Raw genomic sequence first — 21,876 nt, forward strand, 5'->3', positions numbered from 1 at the left:
GTAGGAGGCTCATACTCGCCTGCCGGCAGCATCACTCGTTTCCTGGCAACATGCATGTCTGAGAGGCAGAGTCATTGGATCTCAACTCAGCCATTCATGTACTTAGAGGAATTTGCAAAATGGGACCTCTGAACCTGCTGTTCTTTCTAACTAGAATATTCTCCCCTCTCCACCTTCTCAATTTTGCCTGGCTTATTTTAGGGTTGATTTTTAGCAGGTTCACACGGATTCCAGTTGTTTCTTGAGGTACTTACTGGTTGCGTCCACAGTAATTGCTGATGGTCTAAGCCATTTAAATTGTTAACTGTTTTGAAGGCCACCCAGCTTATTACAATTCTTGTAAAACCCAACTTAAGCACTAGCTTCTCCAAGTACATGTCCTATTTGAGTTATGCCCCATGTCCATGGTTTCATAGGACCCTCTCTCAATGCACTTAGTGGTCCTACAGTTATCAACTCCTTTATAACCATGGATTTATGGGTCTGTTTTTCCGATTCTCTGGCAGCTCCCTGAGGACTGGGGCAATACCTTTACTTACATTTCTAAGTTTGAGTCCTTGGGACCTGGCACTTGTAGAGTACCTGGCCTTAGAAAAGCGCTCAATAAATATCTGCTGAAATAAGGATGAGTTATCCCCTGTGGCTGAATGGTAATGATGTCATGAGCACGGCTCTACTTCTCACCCCTTTGTGGCCTTAGCAGCGCTCTCAGTAATGGCCCACCGGCTGGACGCGAATGATTCATGTCTCCTCTTTCAAACACAGCCCCTGTTTCCAAAGATATTGGAATGGGAACCTCGATGCCCAAAGCCATTGTTTTGGAGCTAGCTCCTGTGGCCACCACATCATTAGAGACCTTCACAATTGTGCCTATTTACAGTCAGGGAGGTGTTTTCAGGGGAAGGTGGAATGTGACCCTATTCCTCAACTGGCAACATCACATGGAGTTTGTCTCCATTTATCTCACACTGTCAAAACAGTTTCAATCAACTAGTTTTAATTTATTAATACTTTCATATAGAAGCCTAGTAAAAAACAAAATCTTCAAATGTTAGCAGTGGTGGGATTATGAGTGATTTTTTTTTTTTTCAGACAGTCTCGCTCTATGTCCCAGGCTAGAGTGCAGTGGTGTCATCATAGCTCACTGCAATCTTGATCCCCTGGGCTCAAGGGATCCTCCTGCCTCAGCCTCCCGAGTAGCTGGGGCTATAGGCAGGTGCCACTACGCCTGGCTAATTTTCTAGTTTTTGTACAGACGGGGTCTCACTCTTGTTTAGGCTGGAATCGAACTCCTGGACTCAAGTGATCTTCCCACCTCAGCCTCCCAAAGTGCTAGGATTATAGGCATGAACCACTGCGCACCTGGCCATGAGTGATTTTTTGATTTCTTTATGCTCACGGTTCCCAATCTGCCAGAAGTTGTAGAATTGTAGCAAAGGAATCAAGATTACAAGGGGATCTCTGTATTTCTATAGCCACATCAAAGGATGCTAAAGACACACTACTCTTCCTATAAAGGTCCTGATTTTTTTTTTTTTAAAGGAAAGGGCCATTGTAACTTGGAAATGTTATATTTCTATGTTTTTGTTTTATTTTAATGGCATGCACTTATTACTTTTTTAATGAGAAAGAAGTAGAATTAGCTTAATTTAATACCCTTTCCTCAAGAAAAATAAACTCAAAGCTACCATTTAAGTTGATGAACCACCAGGAAAAAGTTGGGAATGGCTGTGGTCATGAGATCCTTCAAATGAGCCACCCAGATCAGTCAACAAACATTTATTGAGCACCTTCTAGCGACTAGGAACTGCTGGTACCGAGAGGAATAACTTCAGGCAGCATTTGTCAAAGTATGGGTCCTCTGCCTGTCCGTAGCAGAATCACCTTGGGGACTTGTTAACACAAGATTTCTGGAATCCACTGTAGACCACCTAATCAGAATCTCTAGGAATGGGGCCCTTGGGGAATTAGCATCTTTAAACATGCTCTTTAAATTATTCCTATGCACATTCTAGTTTGAGAACGCTGCTTTAGTGAGCAATTTTAACTGTAATGACTGGTTTTAATGAAACATGCCAGCAAGTATAACAACAAGATTTAATCTCAGAATAAGATTTTAGTTTAGAAAATTGAGGAAACATGGTTTCTTGCACAATAAAGCAGGGTGCACCTGGGCTATAAATCTGTGGTTTCTTAGGGAAGAAGGCACAGGCACCATGTCAAAGTGACCAGATGCAGCATGTGTGCAGGCCCTACAACAATAGCCTTTTAAGAAATCATATGGTGGAGCAAAGCCTTGTGAGACATAAGAAAACCCTGGTGCCTTTTGGAGATTCTCTAGGAATTAGAAAAAGCTATGTGTACCTTCCCCTCCTTCTGCTTTAGAGAGTACACTTTAGTATCTGGAAAAGTTCTCACGAGCTTTGCCCACGCACATAACAGGCCCTCTGCATCCAGAATACTCACTCTGTGTCTTCCGGTTGGTGCTCAGCAGTGGGTGAACCAAGGTGGTAGCCGGTAGACATGTTTTCAAGCTGAGTTGCTATGGCACTTATATTGGTATCTGCTACAACCTGGGGGAAAAGTTAGAACAAGATATTATTTCATTATACAGCGGGGGAGAATTAGAGATCATGCTTTATCCAATGGTCAGTTCTCAGTCCTCATCTTATTCAACCTGTCTGGATTTTTATTTTTTAAGACAGAGTCTCACTCTGTTTCCCAGGCTAGAGTGCAGTGGTGTCATCCTAGCCTACTGTAACCTCACACTGCTGGGCTGAAGTGATCCTCTCGCTTCAGGCTCCGAGTAGCTGGGACCAGAGGCGTGCACCACCATGCCCAACTCATTTTCCTATTTTTTGTAGAGATGGGGTCGTGCTCTTCCTCAGGCTGGTCTTGAACTCCTGGCCTCAAGTGATCCTTCTGCCTCAGCCTCCCAAAGTGCTAGGATTATGGGCGTGAGCCACTGTACCTGGCCTGTCTGCAGCATTTGACACAATGGATTATTCTCTCCCTTAAACAATTTTCATTTGGCTTCCATGACACCACACTTCACTAGTTTCTTTGCCCCCTTCTGGCCATTCCTTGCTATCTTCCAAACCTCTCACTATCCCAGTGCCATCTAAACATATTCCCTTAGTGATCTGATCTCATTCCATCTTGTCTTATGAATTTAAATACCATTTACATGGTGACAATTCCTGAATCTGTATCTCAAGCTCCGACTTTTACCAAATTCCAAGTTCATACATCCAACCACCAATCTGACATCTCCAATGGGATGTCTAGCAGGTAGCTCAAACCTGACATGTTCCAAACTGAGCCCCACTGCCTCCAACCTTTGCTCCTGTAGCCTTCCTCATCTCAGGCAACGGCAACGTGGTTCTTCCAGTTTCACAAACGCCTTTGGTGTCACCTTTGACTCACTTTTTCCCTCACGACCCACCTTTAATCCTCATAAAATTCTATGTCTATCTGCAAAACCATCTTCTGTCTGGAGTTCTACAACAGCCTTCTCACTTGTCTCCTTGCTTCAGCCCTTCGGTTCACAGCAGCTAGAAACGTTCCTGTTACAGCAGATTATTTTATTTCTCTGCTTAAAACTGTCCTAAGGAAACCCGAGACTCTCTTGGTCACAAGTCAAAGTCCTTCCTATGGCCTACAAGGCCACGTGTAGGTGATGTGACCTGTGATGTCGCTGCCTTCCTTCTAACATCCTCCTTGGTGGTCACTCCGCCCCACCGGGCGGGCCTCCTCGCTGTTGCACGTGCCAGACACATCCCACCTCTGCACCTTCTCACTGCTGCGCGTCTGCCTGGCACGCTGTGTGTTCAGCATCGGCACGGCTGGCTCCTTCACTCCCCTTGGCTCCTTCCCCTCCGGTCACCCGCCCTGGCCACTCTGACTAGAATTTCCACACCAACATCCCAGCCCGACATTTCATGTCTCCTTTCCCTGCTTCCTTCTTACCAACGCCATCTGTCTCACTTTAGTTACTGTCTATCCCTCCATGCTAGAATGTGAGGGCGGGAAGTTTGTCTGCCTCTACGGTTCGCCCATCACATAGAACAGTGCCTGGCACAGAGCAGGTGTTCAGTTAATAATTGGTAAAAGAATGAATGTCGCTGACTCCCTGACATTTGCCTTTTAGATGATCCTAAACAAAGGTATAGTAGAATAATGACGTTTAAACATTCACTTTACCTCTGTATTCTGCAGATAACATTCTAAAGCATTCAGAAGAAATACAGTGTAGCTCTGAGACTGCATACTAGGACTCAGAATGGAGTTCCAGAGTTCAGTTTCTGCCACTTAATGATGTTGTGCCCGAGTTTCAGCTTCCTCATCTATTAAATGGGAATCATAAAAGCCTGCCTTGCCTCCTTGGCCTGGAGCTGTCTTCCACCTCAGCTAGCTCCCACAGCTTCTTTCTCAAGAGCTCCTTGGTACCACTGCTCCTGGTCCTGCTTCTAGATTACGATTCTCATGGCACAACTACAGAGGGGACTTTCCCTGAGAGTGCAAACGAGCCTGATTTGGCTGCAGTTTCAGAACGGGCCAACAGAGGGCAGGGCTGTCTAAATTGCGAAGCTCAGCAGCATCTGTTAAGAACAAGCAAGGCAACAGGCCTGCCCCAGCTGGGTCAGAACACATTTTGGGTGAAGCATCCTATTTTGGGGGAAAACACTGCTATGTGCAAGTTACAGGATCTCCTGGAAATGCCACCACATGAAGAATGACTTAATGAGCTGGGGACTATTTAGGATACTTAAGGAGAAAATAATAGATTCTCCCTGACTACAAAAGTCTTTCCTTTTTTAAGACAGGGTCTTGCTCTGTCTCCTGGGCTAGAGTGCAGTGGCATCATCATAGCTCACAGCAACCTCAAACTCCTGGGCTCAAGTGACCCTCCTGCCTCAGCCTCTGGAGTAGCTGGGACTACAGGCATGCACCACCCTGCCTGGCAATTTTTAAAAATATTATTGTTATTCTTTATTTTTTATAGAGATGAGGTCTTGCTACGTTGCCCAGGCTGGTCTCAAACTCCTGGCCTCAAGTGAGCCTCCCTTATATAAGCCTGCTTTGACCACTCGTGTTTAAATTAATTTCTCCTATTTTCCTCTCCACAGGACTCTCAAAATGATCCTCACAAATTACAGTGGTACCTTTATTTGTATGATGGTTCACTGTCTTTCCCACCCAATCACAGGATCCATGAGGACAAGGAGCAATGTTCAGCGTAATGCTAATGTGCCTGACACATAACAGTTGCTCAATAAGTATTTGTGGAGTGAATTAATCTAAAAATCTTCATGGGTAAAAGGGATTATGGGACTCAATTTTCTGAATTTCCACAGAGTGGAGTGAGCCTGAAAGAGGTTACAAAGGAGATGGGTTTGGGGTCTTTTAAGGAGGAAAAAATATAACAATTAAAGCAGTTACAGAATGGAAGGGCACAGTTTGTTAGGATGTAAGCACTTCATGAAAGAAAGCATTCATATAGAGGCTCAAAACTGATCCATTCAGGAGTGGGGAAGGGGGTCCCTGTGCTTCGTGGGAAGTGAGACGTGTCCTGTTAGCTGCCATGAAACAGACCGTCCACTGTGGGTCTGGGAAGAAAGTCACTAAGTCTATACCTCTGCTTATTGTTAGGCACAGTGCTGGCGTAGACGTCTTGAGAGTGGTTACGGTAGATAATTCGATATGGAACTGCTGGGTGGTGGGTATGTGCGTATTAAATTCAATAGAACTTCCTAAGCTGCCAGACGGTCGCACCGATTTAAAGTCTCACCAGGTGTTTAATGAAAGTACTTTGATTCCGCACATCCTCCCCAACTCCTGTTATCATCAAACACTTAATAACTGCCTACCTGAGGTGGAGGAGACCACTGGCCTGAAGGAAGAGGGGGAACTTCCCCCACCTGAACAGGGGGAAACCATGGACCTAGAGAAAGAGGAGGAAATGCCCCCACCAGAGGGGGGGTCCACGGAGCTGAGGGAAGAGGGGGACCCAGCCTGCTCCTTGGGGCCTAAGGAACAATGAGAGACATTCGCATCTGTGGAAGAACCAAAAACCGTGCTTCCTTCTCAGTCTGTGTTCCCCCCTCTAACTGCACTTACACCTCATTCCCTGTTTCCTCCTTCAAATGGGGTCCCCCTCACTGTGTCTCCCTCCAAGAGGTTTCCCATTCAATCTGAATTTCCTCTCCAGCTCTTTTCAAGAAGGTATTTATTCTTATATACTCTCTTGTGCTTTGGCTCCCCGTGGCATTTAATAACTTAGGTTAAAAGTAAAACTAAACTTAATGAGAATGGGATGTTCTATAGTGGAACACTGTATGTTTAATAAACTTTCTAAATCCGTAGTAAAGCACAGGTCTTTATTGCATGGACCTACGTTGAGAACTTTTCCTTAAAAGCAGGTTTGGGGGTTATGTTTTAGAGAACTGAGAAGTCAAAATAACATCCAGAGAAGTGGGCTATTATAAATGCATAAAAGCTTGAGCTCCTTGCTAGAACCTTCCTAAACTTCTAATCCTGTAAAAGAACAAGATTAGCCCTTAGATTTGTTAGGACCCAAGTCTTTTTGTACAAAATATGAAACTGAGCACTCGCACCAGCTGAATCCTAGGGCTGTAGGTGCAAACACGCTGAAGACAAACAGGACGGCTGCAAGGTTAAGGTGACCCCCGGGAAAGCTGGCATCTTAACATAGGGTCACATTACAGAAGAAAAATCAAGAGAAGGCCAGGTGCGGTGGCTCATGCCTATCATGCTAGCACTCAGGGAGGCTGAGGCAAGAGGATAGCCTGAACTAGGGGTTCAAGACTAGCCTGAGCAAGAGTGAGACCCCATCTCTACTAAATGTAGAAAAATTAGCCGGGCGTGGTGGTTTGTGCCTGTAGTCCCAGCTACTCAGGAGGCTGAGGCAGGAGGATCGCTTGAGTCCAGGAGTTTGAGATTGCCATGAGCTATGATGATGCCATTATACTCTAGTTGGGGCGATAGAGCGAGATTTTGTTGCCAAGAAAAAAGAAAAAAAGAAAAATCAAGAGAAGCCCATGCCTGGCCTTTGGTGTAACTTGATGAAACAGAAAGCACAGCTGCTTCAAGTTCTTATGTAGAATCCAGTGACACGGGTTTCAGTGACATCAGAATATACTAATTTTTATGTGTCTTAAATATCTAATGGTCTGAAGTGTCAAAAGCTTGGCGTAAAATTTGAAAAGGACAAAACTGACCACCATCTAGTGGCACACACCTCAAATGCTACCTGGAAAACAACTTCCCAGGATTTTAAAAAGGAGTTTTAGCTTCCTCTGAGTGCAAACCTATGTTATCATAATGAAAGTAAAAAGATACCACTTATTTAGTCTTTACCATTTGCAATACACTGTATTTATTACACACTTTACATCACACCTCATTTAATTCTCATAGCAAACTTGTAAGAAAGGAGCTATATATAATCCCTATTTTAGAGGAAACTGAAGCTTAGACTTCAGTAAGAGGATTCAAACTCACAACTTTCTGACACTAAAACCGACCTCTCCCACAGACCCCATGCTAGGTCCTCATTCCAACTTCCAAACCTTCAGGTCTCTGTCCTTCCCCTGCAGCTTAGCACTTTCTGGGCATCTCTTGGCTTTCTATTCATGACCCATGTAGATTATTTGTTCTTACCTCTGGCTGCATATTAGAATCACCAAGGACCTTTAAAATCATCTGATGTCCAAGCCGCATTTCAGACCAGTTAAATCAGAATCTCTAGGGTGGGACTCAAGAACTGGCATTGAAATCAGTGATTTTATTGTACAACCAAGGTTGAGAACTACTCACAAACCATCCCTTTAATGATACTCGCCTGTGCCTTGAAATGCTTGCTCCGCACTCTCTACAACGCACCTTTTCATTTCCCAGCCCTGGGTAAGCTATCCATCACTCTCCCCTACTGGAATTCTTCTGGACCAGACTGGTAACTGTGCCAACTTGTTCTCTATTAGTTCATGTCTTTCCACTTGATCAGGATGGTCAGCAGCTCAACGTGAGCGGCAGTTACTAGGCATCTGCTCTGCCAGGCCCTGTGCTCCAGGCATAGACACAGATTTATCCAGCTGTGGATAATCCATGGTCTGGAAGGAAACCGACACCCAGGTACTCCCTATTCTTCCTTGGAGAGTTTCTAAAGAAAGGTCTTGTGTGTGTGTGTGTGTGTGTGTATATATATATATAGATAGATAGATAGATAGATAGATAGATATTTTTTTTTTTTTTTTTTTTTTGAGACAGGGTGGCACTCTGTTGCCCGGGCTAGAGTGCAGTGGTGTCATCATAGCTCACTGCAACCTCAAACACCTGGGCTCAAGCAATCCTCCTGCCTCAGCCTCCTGAGTAGCTGGGGCTACAGGAGTGTGCCATCACACCTGACTAATTTTTCTATTCTTTGTAGAGAAGGGGTCTCACTCTTACTCAGGCTGGTTTTGAACTCCTGATCCTGACCTCAAGGAATCCTGCCACAGCCTCTGAGTGCTAGGATTACAGGCATGAGCCCAGTCCCTAAAGAAAGGATTTTACAAGATTTATAAAGACGGGAAGAGGGTGGGGTGAGAAGGATGTTATAGACAGAGAGCAACATGTAGAGACCTTTCTTAAACAAAGATGTAAAAACAAAACAAAACAATCTTTTCTACCAGAGAGTTTGAGTTACTGAATTTTTTTTTTTTTTTTTTTTGAGACAGAGTGTCACTTTGCTGCCCTGGCTAGAGTGAGTGCCATGGCATCAGCCTAGCTCACAGCAACCTCAAACTCCTGGGCTTAAGCGATCCTACTGCCTCAGCCTCCCAAGTAGCTGGGACTACAGGCATGCGCCACCATGCCCGGCTAATTTTTTCTATATATATTTTAGTTGGCCAGCTAATTTGTTTCTATTTTTAGTAGAGACGGGGTCTCGCTCTTGCTCAGGCTGGTCTCAAACTCCTGACCTCAAGCGATCCACCCGCCTCGGCCTCCCAGAGTGCTAGGATTACAGGCGTGAGCCACCGCGCCCGGCCTCACATCCATTTCTGCCAACTCAAGGGGTTAACTGAATTTGTCCAAAAAAAGGTTTTATAGTAATTCCATAGACAAAAGAGCTGAACCAGGCCATCTATCAAACTATCGAAGTAAATATAATTAGGAACATTTAAAATGGCCCCTTTCATAGCCAAATCAACTTCACTTGATCAATCTACAATTGGCAATAAGAAACCATCAGTCTTTGAGGGTTGAAAAATGTATTTCCTTAATACATCTAGAGATAGTAATTTAAACCGTGGGGAGAAGCTTCTGGAAGTGTTGGTTGTCTCTTCCACTCATCTTCTCCACTATGCAGTCTGCTGACCCAGACCTTAGTAGTCCCTGCACATTCAGCACTTGCTGACTGCTTTGCATGACGCACCAACAGCATCAGACACAAATATCAGACCTTTCCTACTACTCTTCCAATGGGCTGGCTTACCTGACAATACCAATAACTACCTAATGCCAAGTCAGCTGTGATAATTATATTGCTAACACTACTCCATGCACATTGTTTTAATTAAAACACACACACTATGCAACTGAAAGGCACCTGATGCAGGACATAAGAGTTTCCTGGGTTTTGCATCTAAAGCCTTTGGCAGCATGGATGCTCCCTGCCCGTAAGTGTGTAGATTACAACTGTGAATCAAATGTAATGGTCTTTCACTTTGGACTTCTTATTTTAAGGCTAGAATTACCTGAGTGGCTGGCCAGCCCTCCCTCTAAGGCTGTGGTTCCCAACCCCTGGGCCACGGACCAGTACTGGTCCATGGCCTGTTAGGAACCAGGCCACACGGTAGGAGGTGAGTGGAGGGTGAGCCAGTGAAGCTTTGTCTGTATTTGTAGCCACTCCCCGTTGCTTGCATCACTGCATAAACTCTGCCTCCTGGCATATCAGTGCGGTGGCATTAGATTCTCACAGGAGCGTGAACCCTACTGTAAACTGCGCATGTGAGGGATCTAGGTTGCAAGTTCCTTATGAGAATCTATTGCCTGATGATCTGAGATGGAGCTGAGGCAGTGATGCTAGTACTGGGGAACGGCTGCAAATATAGATTATCATTAGCAGAGAGGTTAGGCTACACAATAAATGTAATGCACTTGAATCATCCTGAAACCATCCCCCCCTCCCACTGTCTGTGGAAAAATTGCCTTCCATGAATCTGATCCCTGGTGCCAAAAAGGTTGGGGGGCTACTCTAAGGTAGTAAACACTGGGTTTTATTCTTTTTACCTATAAGCCATTTTATACTACCTCTGCAGAAGTATGGTGATTATAAGCATACATTTTTGGGGAGACTTGTTAATGAAGCTCACTGCCAGTATGCTGCCTGGCAATCAATGCCTAGTATCAATCTCAGAGACATGTAAAATGCTGAAATATAAGCAGAGGTAATTAACAGCACACTTTGCTTTTACTTCCTGGTGTATTTCCCTGTGCTTCTGAACAATACTCTTGGGGACCACAGTTGATAAATAATTGTCTGCCTTGGTTGATGCCTACTATGCAGTGAGAATTTAACAGTGCTGCCAATCATTTGTGCTACAGGAAAAAGAGCACTGTATTTTTCTCTTCCTTTAAGGGGAGAGGAAGAAACAGCACTTGGGCAGCTCAGTAAGTCTTTGGGCATAAGAAAAGAAATCATTTTTCGTTCCTTGCAAACTTTGATTTACAAAAGAATGCTGGAAGCTAAAAGCCTTGTTGATTTATCACGTGAAGCATAAGAGTAATTTTTCTCCCCTTGTTATGCTTTCATATAATCATGCTCACTGCCTGTATGGGTGGCATTAAAGAATTTCTGAATAAAAATAATAATGTCTTGCTTTCAACCTTCATAATTCACATCAGCAAGCACCCCACTGGGTGGCGATGCCTACTGCCAGTGACGCTCAATCTTTTTTGCACGCCACTTATCTGCCTGGCGCAGCTGTGCGCTCCATTGATCGCAATACCTGCAGGATAATGCGCCCGTAGGCGTTCTTCAGCAGATTAACCGCGTCCGCGTGAGACAGCCCATCTAAAGGTTGCCCATTAATGCTGACAATCCGATCTCCAACCTGGAAGTATAAAAGTGGCAGAAAATCACTATCATTAAGAAAAATTAAATTTGAGAAGAATACTTAAAATTCTTTGTAAATCATATTTCCCATTTGTGGCTATTGTAAAGATTCCGTGTTTCTACTGTGTATGCATGTTCGAGAAGCATGAGGAATTTTTTTTTGGCTTTCCCCACATACAGACCAATCAGAGAAACAAGAAGGGGGTCAGATTTGATTATTAAAAGGCACAGTAGGCCACTTCTGTATTTCGGTAATGGTGGTGTTTCATACATCCATTCTCCAGTAATAGCAGGGTGTACAAATTAACTGTTCAATAAAGCTCTAATAAGGAAGCCAAATATTTTCCGCTTTATTTTTCTACTTACGATTAAGGGGCAATAGGAAAAAAAAATTGTAAAAATGTCGATTCTTTTGGTTGAGGGAAGACTCTTTCAGTTGAAAGTCATTTTGGGTGGAATGAGGTGCCTAAAAGGGTATGGAAAGGTTTGCAAAGGAGCTGCAATTTCTTCTTTTATTGAGAAGCTTTGATACAAACAATAATATTTTTATATGCCCAGGGACCTAATGAATTTCAGGTATAAAGTTTCTCTAATGCATCTTGCCCTCAGCATGGGTCTCTGATGGCTATTGGAATTCTAACTTTAAACAAGGTGCCTATGGCTACAACTTCCTCTCCCACCCCACCACATGCTGTTAGCACTTCAGTCCATCCTCTCTTGTTTACTTTAAGCTTCTGTGTACGTGCAGCCACTCCGCTGGCCTGAATCATGGCAATAAATACAGGGATATCTCCTAAGGGACTTCCTTTTCCTCCAGCAATACTGATTCCAAGGGCATCACTGAGCTCCTAAAAAAGAAAGAAAACATCACGTTTATATATTTAGTAAAGAGCCACAACCTGATTGTCCCCAGATAGTTGTTGAACAAAATCCCCCCATGATGCAAGAGGCCAGGATAACACAGGAGTCAAGCACAGGGCCTTTGGAGCCCGAAAGTCCTCTATTTCGGCTCGAGCATTTAATTAGCTGTGGATTCTTGGAGAAAGTTATTTAACTTTGTGAAAGTTGTCAGAATCAAAATGGAGTCTCTTGTGTTAAAAAAACAAAAAACAAAACCCTGACAAAATAGAGCCAGGGAATGCTATGAAGAGGGGGTTCTCATGGTTGTGTGCCTGGTAACAAAAACTATCACAAAAAAGTGCAAAAACCACAATCTTGCATAAAGGCCATTGCAACCTTACACACACACACACACACACACACACACACACACACACACAAAACAAAAAAACTTCTGCAAGGCCATCTGTCCAGCAACTGCCTGTCCAACCTCGAACTGGTGTCACCCTTATTATTGACTTTGCTGCCAAGGATAATTATCTTGAAACAATTATGTAATATTCTTCACTTTTCCTTTAAAAATCTTTGTCTTCCTTTACTTCCCTAAATATGCACATAGTTTACTATGGCATGTGTATTCCCATTGCGATGCCCTAATCCTGAATAAATATCATTTGCTTTTAGAGAGTCTCTCTCCATCTGTTATTTAGGCTGAAAATCTCTTAGAGCCACCATCTTGAGGTATAAAATGCAAAGAATACTATGAACCTCACGGTGTTGGTTTGAGGATTAAATGAGATGATACAGCACAGTCCTGGCCTACAGAAAGGCTCAATAAAAGGCAACAGGAGGAATAAATAAAAAAAAACAAAACACCCTATGCTACTGCTTAGTTTAGTGGCCAATTCTGATGCAGACTTGGCAAGTATGTTCTCATATGGTGTTTATGATTTAAACTGCCACACATACCAAGCTCTTCTGGGTGTGAACAAACACACTTGGCTCTAAAAGACTGCGTTAAAACAAAGGATCTGAGAGGACACTCGCTGTAGTCACAACGGTTTGGAAAGAGGTAAAACATGGCTGAGAACGTTCCCTAAGACGGACCCTGGTGAAGAGACCTGGCTCTAGTCCAGGTTTTCCCCATGTCTGATTCACAGGGTTCATATTTTAAAAATCACTAAAAGAAAAAAAAAATGACAAGTTCCAGTTCTGGCAAGGTGGCATATACATATGGCAGCATCTCTCTCCTGCTGATTACGATTAAGAAGTCTTGTCAAAATGTAAAAAACAACTACCTGCAGCCTCGGAAGCATAAAGAAACAAAATAAAGTGCGGTGGAGAGTCCAAACGTAGAGAAACAACATCAGGGGGTAACTTCCCAGGTTTCTTTTTTTCCTGGTGTCTTTGTCCTGAGGGTGATTCCCAGTCAAGGAGCTGGAAAGGTGGGGTGAACTGCTAAAATTCAGATGGAAACTCTCTCTTTCTGCCCAGAGGAACCAGAAAAAAGAGCTCTTGGGAAGAAAACCAGAGTAAAGAGAGCTGGAGAAAGGGGATCCCCTAATTCCACGTGTGAACCCACAGAACTCTCAGGCTCAATTCTAAGCTATGTATGTGTAGGATAGACCCTCACCAGCACAGCTCAAGTTTGGAGAACTGAACTGAGGTTTGAACCACCGCCCACACACAGCAGGTGAGCCAGAACTTGCAGTCTGAGTCTACCTGGGTTGACCGTCTGGTAAAGCATAACCATCAATATTCTTCAAGGTCTGTACAACTACACAACACGACAGTCATGAGGTCCAGAATAAAGTCCTAAATTACCCAGCGAGCATGCAAGGAATCAGGAAAACGTGACCAATTTTCTTCTTAAGTTCTTTAGACAATCGAAAGCAAAAATCATAACATTGTTTGGTGGAGTTCTCAATTTATATAGATGCAAGCATATGACAACTATGGCATAAGTGTCAGCAGTGGCTGTGGTATAGGGAAGTATGTAGTTGCCAGGCCTCCACAGTTTAAAGTGATCATTTAAAAATATACTCAGCTCAGTGTAAGTCAATTAATTGCATCTCAAGTTGAGAAATGGAAAGAGAACAAAGTGACAACAGAAACCATGTATGCCAGAACTTTAAAAATTCGTCTCATGTAAGTAGGAGGAATTATTCTTTATTATTAATATTATCGTCAGTGCTGCCACATCACACCTACAAGACAGAACAATGGCAATGCTGACCTCTGCAGTCACAGTAGCTTAGATCCTGTTTTCAAAGTGTTCATGTCTAACCTCTACTTTCTGAATGCGTCAATAATTAACCCTCGTGTGCAAAATGGCAAGATGTCTTTTATTATGAAGTTTCTGCTTGGACCACGTGCGACAGAACAGGGTTGGTGGCAGCAAGCCTTATTATAAAAGCCCATAAAAACATGTAGTTGAAATGACTAAGGAAACATAAAATGATATTATTTTTAAGATCTCAGAATGAGGAGAAATTTATGCAATAATTTGGCTTTGCTTAAATGCATCATGATAACGTTTCCTTAATTTATCCATAATTATGTATGCTGTTGGTATATTTAACTTCCCCATCACAGGAACATCTGAGTTACCACTCTGGTGGAAAGATACTGGGAACAAATAAGGCAGATTTAGTCAAAGTTGTAGCCAATAGTAACAGATGCCACTTCCTAGGCATTCTTGATCAAGTAGGTACTACGCTAAGTATATTACATGTATTATCTCATTTAATCCACACAACAATATTTACCTTTGAGGCAAGTTAATGTTATCACCCCATTCTACAGACAAGAAAATCAAGGTTGACTTGGTAAATATTATAGAGCTAATGCTATGGACTGAATTGTGTCCTACTGAAATACACATGTTGAAGCCCTAAGTACCAGTGCCTCAGGATGTGACTGTGTTTGAAGATAAGGCCTTTAAAATGAGGCCATTATGGTGTGCCCTAATCCAGTCTGACTGATGTCCTTATAAGAGGTTAGGAATAAGACAGATCCAGGGAAGATGAGAGACACAAGGATAAGGCCATGTGAGGTCATGGCAAGAAGGTGGCTGTCTGCAAGCCAAGGAGAGAGGCCTCAGGAAAAACCAAATGGGCCGACACCTTGAATCTTGGATTTCCAGCCTCCAGAACCGTGAGAAAATAAATTTCTGTTGTTTAAGCCACTCAGCCTGCAGTGTTTTGTTATGGCAGCCCTAGCAGTAAGACAGCTAATAAATGGTAGAGTGCCTCCCAACACAGGTATGATTGGACCCAGAGAGCTACGCTACGCTGGATACCACCTGTCTGCAGCTGAGTGCTATGATCTCAAAGGGTCATAATTTTTTATTACTTCTGGAGCCCCAAATTTGTGATCAAAGTGATCAAAATAAAAGTTTACTTTCTAATATTCTAGATATTTAAAACCAGGGTTTGACAAATTTATGAACTGAAAGGCATCTATCTCACACAATCTTCTCCAAAGGGCAATTTAGCAACATGTATAAAAGCCTTCAATGATAAGCATGGCTTTTAATCCAACAATTTCTTTCTTTCTTTCTGATTATTTTCCTGTTAACTACTTCCTTCATACCAACAATTTCATTTCTAGGAATTAATCCTGAGGAAATTACCCATGCTATTGGCAAAAATGGAAATACAAAGATGTCTTGCTATAAAAGATAGCAAAAATTGAGAAATATGCTAACTGTTCAGTAAGAGGAGGCTGGTTAAGAAAATTACAGCACATGGAATACTATGTGACCATTAAAAAAAATCATCCTTTATGCTGTCAAAAACACTTTAGTATGTTCTACACAATAATATTTTTTGTTCTATCAAGAAAATACACACAAACACACACACACACACACACACATACACACACACACACACACACAAAATATAGTGGATAGGATATGCCAAAAAATTCATAGTGGTCATCCATGTGCTCTACTGTATTAGTCTAAGTCTGTTCATTGATGCTATACAGACCACATTTTTACTTCAGTAATTGAAAGAGCACATTAATAATCCAATAAAGTATATTAAGTAGAAAATAGGCTGGGCGTGGTGGCTCACGCCTATAATCCTAGCACTCTGGGAGGCCGAGGCGGGTGGATCGCTCGAGGTCAGAAGTTCGAGACCAGCCTGAGCAAGAGTGAGACCCCGTCTCTACTAAAAATAGAAAGAGATGATCTGGCCAACTAAAAATATATATAGAAAATTAGCCGGGCATGGTGGCACATGCCTGTAGTCCCAGCTACTTGGGAGGCTGAGGCAGTAGGATCGCTTAAGCCCAGGAGTCTGAGGTTGCTGTGAGCTAGGCTGACGCCACGGCACTCACTCCAACCCGGGAAACAGAGCGAGACTCTGTCTCAAAAAAAAAAAAAAAGTACATTTTATGCAAATCTAACACAAACCAGAAAAAAAAAATAGCCAAATAACTGACTTACTCTGATTATCTCAACAGTCCTTGGCACCATGTCTGTGCCTATAAATAAAGAAGCAACACAGTTAACTTTTTAAAATTAAGAGATCACATATTTAGGATATAATATCATTCCACGAAATGGTATCATTTTCTAGGCCTTTCAAGAGAGGGACACAAAAGGAAAAAGGAATCACATCCTTTCTCAACATCCAGACTGGCAGCCAAGCCATCGGGGCCGTGTCCTCTATTCTAATGTGCTCTCTGTTTGAGATAGACATGGCCATAATCGTTGGGTCTCACAAAAGCTGATAGACTGTGACAGCAGCTGCCTGGAACATGTGATTAAATGCTTGGAGGATGAGCCCGTTGTGTTTCCTTGTACGTTTTTCTACCTTTCTCAAAGATAACCCTCCACCTAACAAAAGACTTAAAAAGACCCCATGCCCCACCCCCAGTATTCACACTTCTGACCGTCCAGTGACCAGGAATTTATTAACTTTCTCTTTGTAAACAGTTTTACTTTATGATGCACTCCAGCTTTCTGCTTTTCTGTTTTTCATGTGATTTGTGTACCGTTAAAGGCACATTCCCAAAAAGGACTCCCTATAGCGCTCGTTCCTTCAGGGCAGCCTTTCAGAACACTTGTGGATTACATGGCCAAGCTCAAAGATTTAAAAACATTTTAACTAAGATGAAAAGACTGTTTTACCAAATTGCTAATTTTTTCATTTTTTTTTTGAATTTAGGTAACAGGATGCTTTTGCCCGGGGTGTGTCCATGTAATACCTGAGTTCCTCTGGGCAGAATCTGAAGCTCTCTTTGTGCCGACCAGGTTTTGCAGGCCGGCGATGACGGGGGCAAAGGAGGGACGGCAGCTGCTGTGTGTGCTGTGCTGACTCCCCTGAAAAAAAAAAAGGACCCCAGCGGTCACCTGCGTGCAGACACTGACTTGGCCCTAAAATTTCATCCTCGTCACTGGTATTTCAATTACTGAGGTCACCATAACCAACTCACAGAAAATCCTGAAGAGGCCAAGAAAGAAAACAAAAATCACCCACACTTATTCTCTTACCACCCCAAACCAATCCCAGTTAAGTTTTGCTCCACTGTTTTCTCCATTACGTATGCTTTTATCTATGGTTGCAATCATCTAGGTACAGAATATACAATCATTTGAGCTGTTCTTGCTCCACATAAAATCACAAACATTTTCCTAGGTTGCTACGTAGTGTTTACATATAGTTAGTTGATGGGCACTATGTGTCATCTGGGGTTATGGTCAACATGTATCCCCTTATTACCTAAAGTGTATTATATATTTTGCTCAAACAAGTATAACAAAACCTAGATTGATAGAAACTTGACCAAACAAAACCCTCAATTGTAGGAGAAGGCAGCAAAAATCAAGGGAAAAAGGCTTTTTTAGAGATAACATTTTTTCCTTAAAGATTTTCCTAGAGTCAGTAATAATTTAGTCTAATCTGCTATCCCTCCATTACCTATCCTTTTATTCATTTAAATAAATAGCTGAAGTCTACAGCAGGTAGTCATTTATGGCTAGAGGTTATTCAATGAAAATAGCATACATAGTGAAGGCCCTTTCTAACACAGACAATATGGCCAACAATGAATAATTTTTCTACCAAATTATTAAGTCTATGCCTAACTGCCTATCAAAATTTTAAGTCAAGCCTAAGATCATTATTAGTTGATAAATTATAACTTGGTCCATTTCTTTTTTTTTTTTTTTTTTTGAGACAGAGTCTTGCTCTGTTGCCCAGGCTAGAGTGCTGTGGCGTCAGCCTAGCTCACAGCAACCTCAAACTCCTGGGCTTAAGCAATCCTTCTGCCTCAGCCTCCCGAGCAGCTGGGACTACAGGCATGTGCCACCATGCCTGGCTAATTTTTTTTCTATATATATTTTTAGCTGTCCAGATAATTTCTTTCTATTTTTAGTAGAGATGGGGTCTCGCTCTTGCTCAGGCTGGTCTCGAACTCCTGACCTCGAGCGATCCTCCTGCCTCGGCCTCCCAGAATGCTAAGATTACAAGAGTGAGCCATCGCGCCAGGCCTGGTCCATTTCTTTAACGATGATACAAATTGTTGAATATTTTAAATACGAAAAATTTCAAAATACAGAAAAGTTGAAAGAATTATATACACTAGACACCCACATAAACACCACCTAGGTTCCACAGTTAAAATTTTGCTATATTTTCTTTATCACACATCCATTTACCTATTCATCACTCAATTCATCTTTTTTTAAAGATTCATTTCAAAGTAAGTTTCAGGTATCAGCATACTTCACAGAGGATATATATATGTAAGGGAGTGTTTTTACAGTTTTCTTGAAAGGATATAATTTAAATAAATGCTACCATAATAGATAACTACTCAGACTTGAGAAAGTATAGCATATTATAATTTTTGCCTAAAAAAAATCACAGAACAATGTGTTTGCTGAGGCCTTTGTAAATATGGACTTTGCCTGGCTGAGGAAAAGATTCCTCAAGTGTTTTTTCCAATACACATTTTCCTCTGCAGAGTAGAGATACTTCTTCCTGGATGGTGGGAAAAGCCATTATAAAAGAAGAGGCTTGGTGGTCCCCAGGCTAGAAATTCTTTTCTTTTTTTTTTTTTTTTTGAGACAGAGTCTTGCTCTGTTGCCCGGGCTAGAGTGCTGTGGCGTAAAGCTCACAGCAACCTCAAACTCCTGGGCTTAAACAATCCTTCTGCCTCAGCCTCCCAAGTAGCTGGGACTACAGGAATGTGCTGCCATGTCCGGCTAATTTTCTTTTCTATATGTATAATTTTAGTTGTCTAGATCATTTTTTTCTATTTTTTTAGTAGAGACGGAGTCTCGCTCTTGCTCAGGCTGGTCTCGAACTCCTGACCTCGAGCCATCCTCCTGCCTCAGCCTCCAGAGTGCTAGGATTACAGGGGTGAGCCACCAAGCCCAGCCTAGAAATTCTCTCTTAATGAACCCACTTCCTATGGCTTAAGTTAACAAGTTATAATCTCCTTAGCCCTCAAAAGAAGGCACTGATCTTGTAACTCCCCAGAAGAAAATCTATGACCCTACAAGGTCCTGACCTCTTTAAATAGCTCTGGATGTGAAAATGTTGGCAATGGCATTTTCTTTTTGTCCACCAGCTTTTTGTCCACCAGGGGCAGGGTTTTCAACTCATGATGGTGGAAGACCCCCCCCCCCCTTTTTTTTTAACTACAGTCAGCTACCAGTCTTCTTCTAATTGGCCAAACAGGGCAAACTCTCATATCATCTCAGCCATAATTTTAAGGACAAGGGGTTGATAAAATATATTTACTATATTTTTTTAATTGAATTAAACTGCTACCCTCTGAAATTAAAATTCTGTGCAAGGTTAAAGGAAAGTATTTGATAATTTGTTCCATGTTTCTAAAATATGACAGCTCACATTCATATATCAGATAATTAGCTATGATGGGTTTTTTTTTTTTTTCGACATTTAATGATATAGCTTCTAAATTTGTTAGCTACGTATTTTTTTTTTTTTTTTTTGAGACAGAGTCTCACTCTGTTGCCCGGGCTAGAGTGAATGCTGTGGCGTCAGCATAGCTCACATCAACCTCAAACTCCTGGGCTCAAGCGATCCTTCTGCCTCAGCCTCCCGAGTAGCTGGGACTACAGACATGCGCCACCATGCCCAGCTAATTTTTTGTATATATATTTTTAGTTGGCCATATAATTTATTTCTATTTTTAGTAGAGACGGAGTCTCTCTCTTGCTCAGGCTGGTCTTGAACTCCTGACCTCGAGCGATCCACCCGCCTCGGCCTCCCAGAGTGCTAGGATTACAGGCGTGAGCCACTGCGCCCGGCCTGTTAGCTCCGTATTTAACCTGAGTGTGAACTTTATTAATCATGAAGATGCTCACATACATTCGACTGTATACATGAAACACATCATGAAGATGCTCGAGAAGGACAGAGACCCACCACTCTATCTGGCAGTCCAAACTCTCCCTGAAACACACAAACTCCTGTCACCCTCTGTGCCTTCGCGTATGCTACTCTCTCTGAGACACCTTCTCCTTCTTTTCCCCAGACCCCCTTTGGAGTGAGACTCAATGGAACCTCTCTTATACTCTGACAGGGACAATAATTTCCTCCTGCTTTCTAATCTCTGGGGTACAATGATGCTTTAAGGAAATCATTCAACCAACACAAGTCTTCCATTAAGGAAGAAGCCATGTGTAAAGCCTGGGATGGGGAGGATAAAGTACAAAAATACTACTTACAAAGGGGAAGAAGACATCTGCTGCTACCTTAACCTCAGACACTCCCACTCCAAGGCCCCTTTTGATCCCTTAGAAAAAGCCTAGAAATCAACTTGAGTATAGAACAACCCTCCTCTAGAGGGGCCTTCAAGCTGCATCTCCAGCTCCCACTGTGGATACAAGTCTGGTCAGAATCATCACTAACTGTTCACTCGTGGAATCTGACCGCAGCAGCATCTTAGGCATTTGCTGCCCATTATATTACATAACCCAGAAATGCACACACAAACATTCCAAACTTAACAAGCTATTTACTGGGTTTGATAGCTCTGAAGATGCCCTAAGACAAGCCAGGTAGTCTGCAATCCTATTTGGACAACAGTATATTTCCTCACTCATTTTCTAACACCAACGAGGCAAAAGACGCAACTAATAGCGTGTGACTAGATGCAGCGAGACATACCTATGTGCTAACCACAAAATCAGAGTATCTTCTCGACAGAGGCCTTCGAGAGCCTTTAAGTCTAAGGCAACCAGGGAGGACTAAAAGTCGTGTTTTTAACCTCAAAGCAAAGACCTATCCATAACCCACAGAAGAGAATAAGGAGTCACATGCAAGTTTCTATAGTTTCATTACATACCAAATAGGACTAAACACACAGTCTACCACCTTGATTTTGTCAGGCATCACAATGAAAAAAAATACAGTGAAATATACTTTCTTAAAAAAAAAAAAAAGTGGCACTTACATCAGCCTTGCAAATAAACATAAGATGTTTGCTAACCCACAAAATATCACCCACCGAGGCCTCTCTCCCACAGGGGAAACCCCCACACTTCGTTCTCTGAGGAATATACCATTAACTGCCCTCAGCATGTGCGAGTGGCTAGTCACAAGTTAACTTTATAGCAATATTTAATTGAATGAATAGAACAATGTTGTGCTAATGAGGGTCAAATTGCCACCAGATGTTGCCTGTTTTTTTTTTTTTAAATAAACACAGCTGTGGACATGCGCGCATACGCAATATAGAACTAATAGTAGGAGAGAAAAGTGGTTCTAAGGAAACATTTGCAGGCAATAAAGGAGAGAAAAATCTAGGGATTAATGATTTCTATCCCACCTTTCTTTTTATTTCAAACACATGAGAATACACTGAACTTGGTGCTGTGAATATGCTACGTAGGAGACATTATTTCCAAACAATCATTTATGAAATGG

At 42.3% G+C, this 21,876-nt stretch overlaps 1 protein-coding gene across 7 annotated transcripts in view; it reads right to left on the minus strand.

Moving 5' to 3' along the window:
• PATJ (PATJ crumbs cell polarity complex component) overlaps window positions 1-21,876 on the minus strand; it is a 337,132-nt gene that overhangs the window by 13,727 nt on the left and 301,529 nt on the right. For all 7 annotated transcript variants that reach the window (XM_045547880.1, XM_045547882.1, XM_045547878.1 and 4 more), the window contains 5 exons: window positions 17,180-17,294; window positions 16,416-16,453; window positions 11,845-11,967; window positions 11,013-11,117; window positions 2,467-2,573 (listed from right to left, as the gene is read on the minus strand). In XM_045547880.1, coding sequence (XP_045403836.1) covers window positions 2,467-2,573; window positions 11,013-11,117; window positions 11,845-11,967; window positions 16,416-16,453; window positions 17,180-17,294 — 488 coding nt within the window. The remainder of the gene's footprint in view (window positions 1-2,466; window positions 2,574-11,012; window positions 11,118-11,844; window positions 11,968-16,415; window positions 16,454-17,179; window positions 17,295-21,876) is intronic.

Source organism: Lemur catta, chromosome 3 (genome assembly GCF_020740605.2).
Source record: "Lemur catta isolate mLemCat1 chromosome 3, mLemCat1.pri, whole genome shotgun sequence".
Lineage (NCBI taxonomy): Eukaryota > Metazoa > Chordata > Mammalia > Primates > Lemuridae > Lemur > Lemur catta.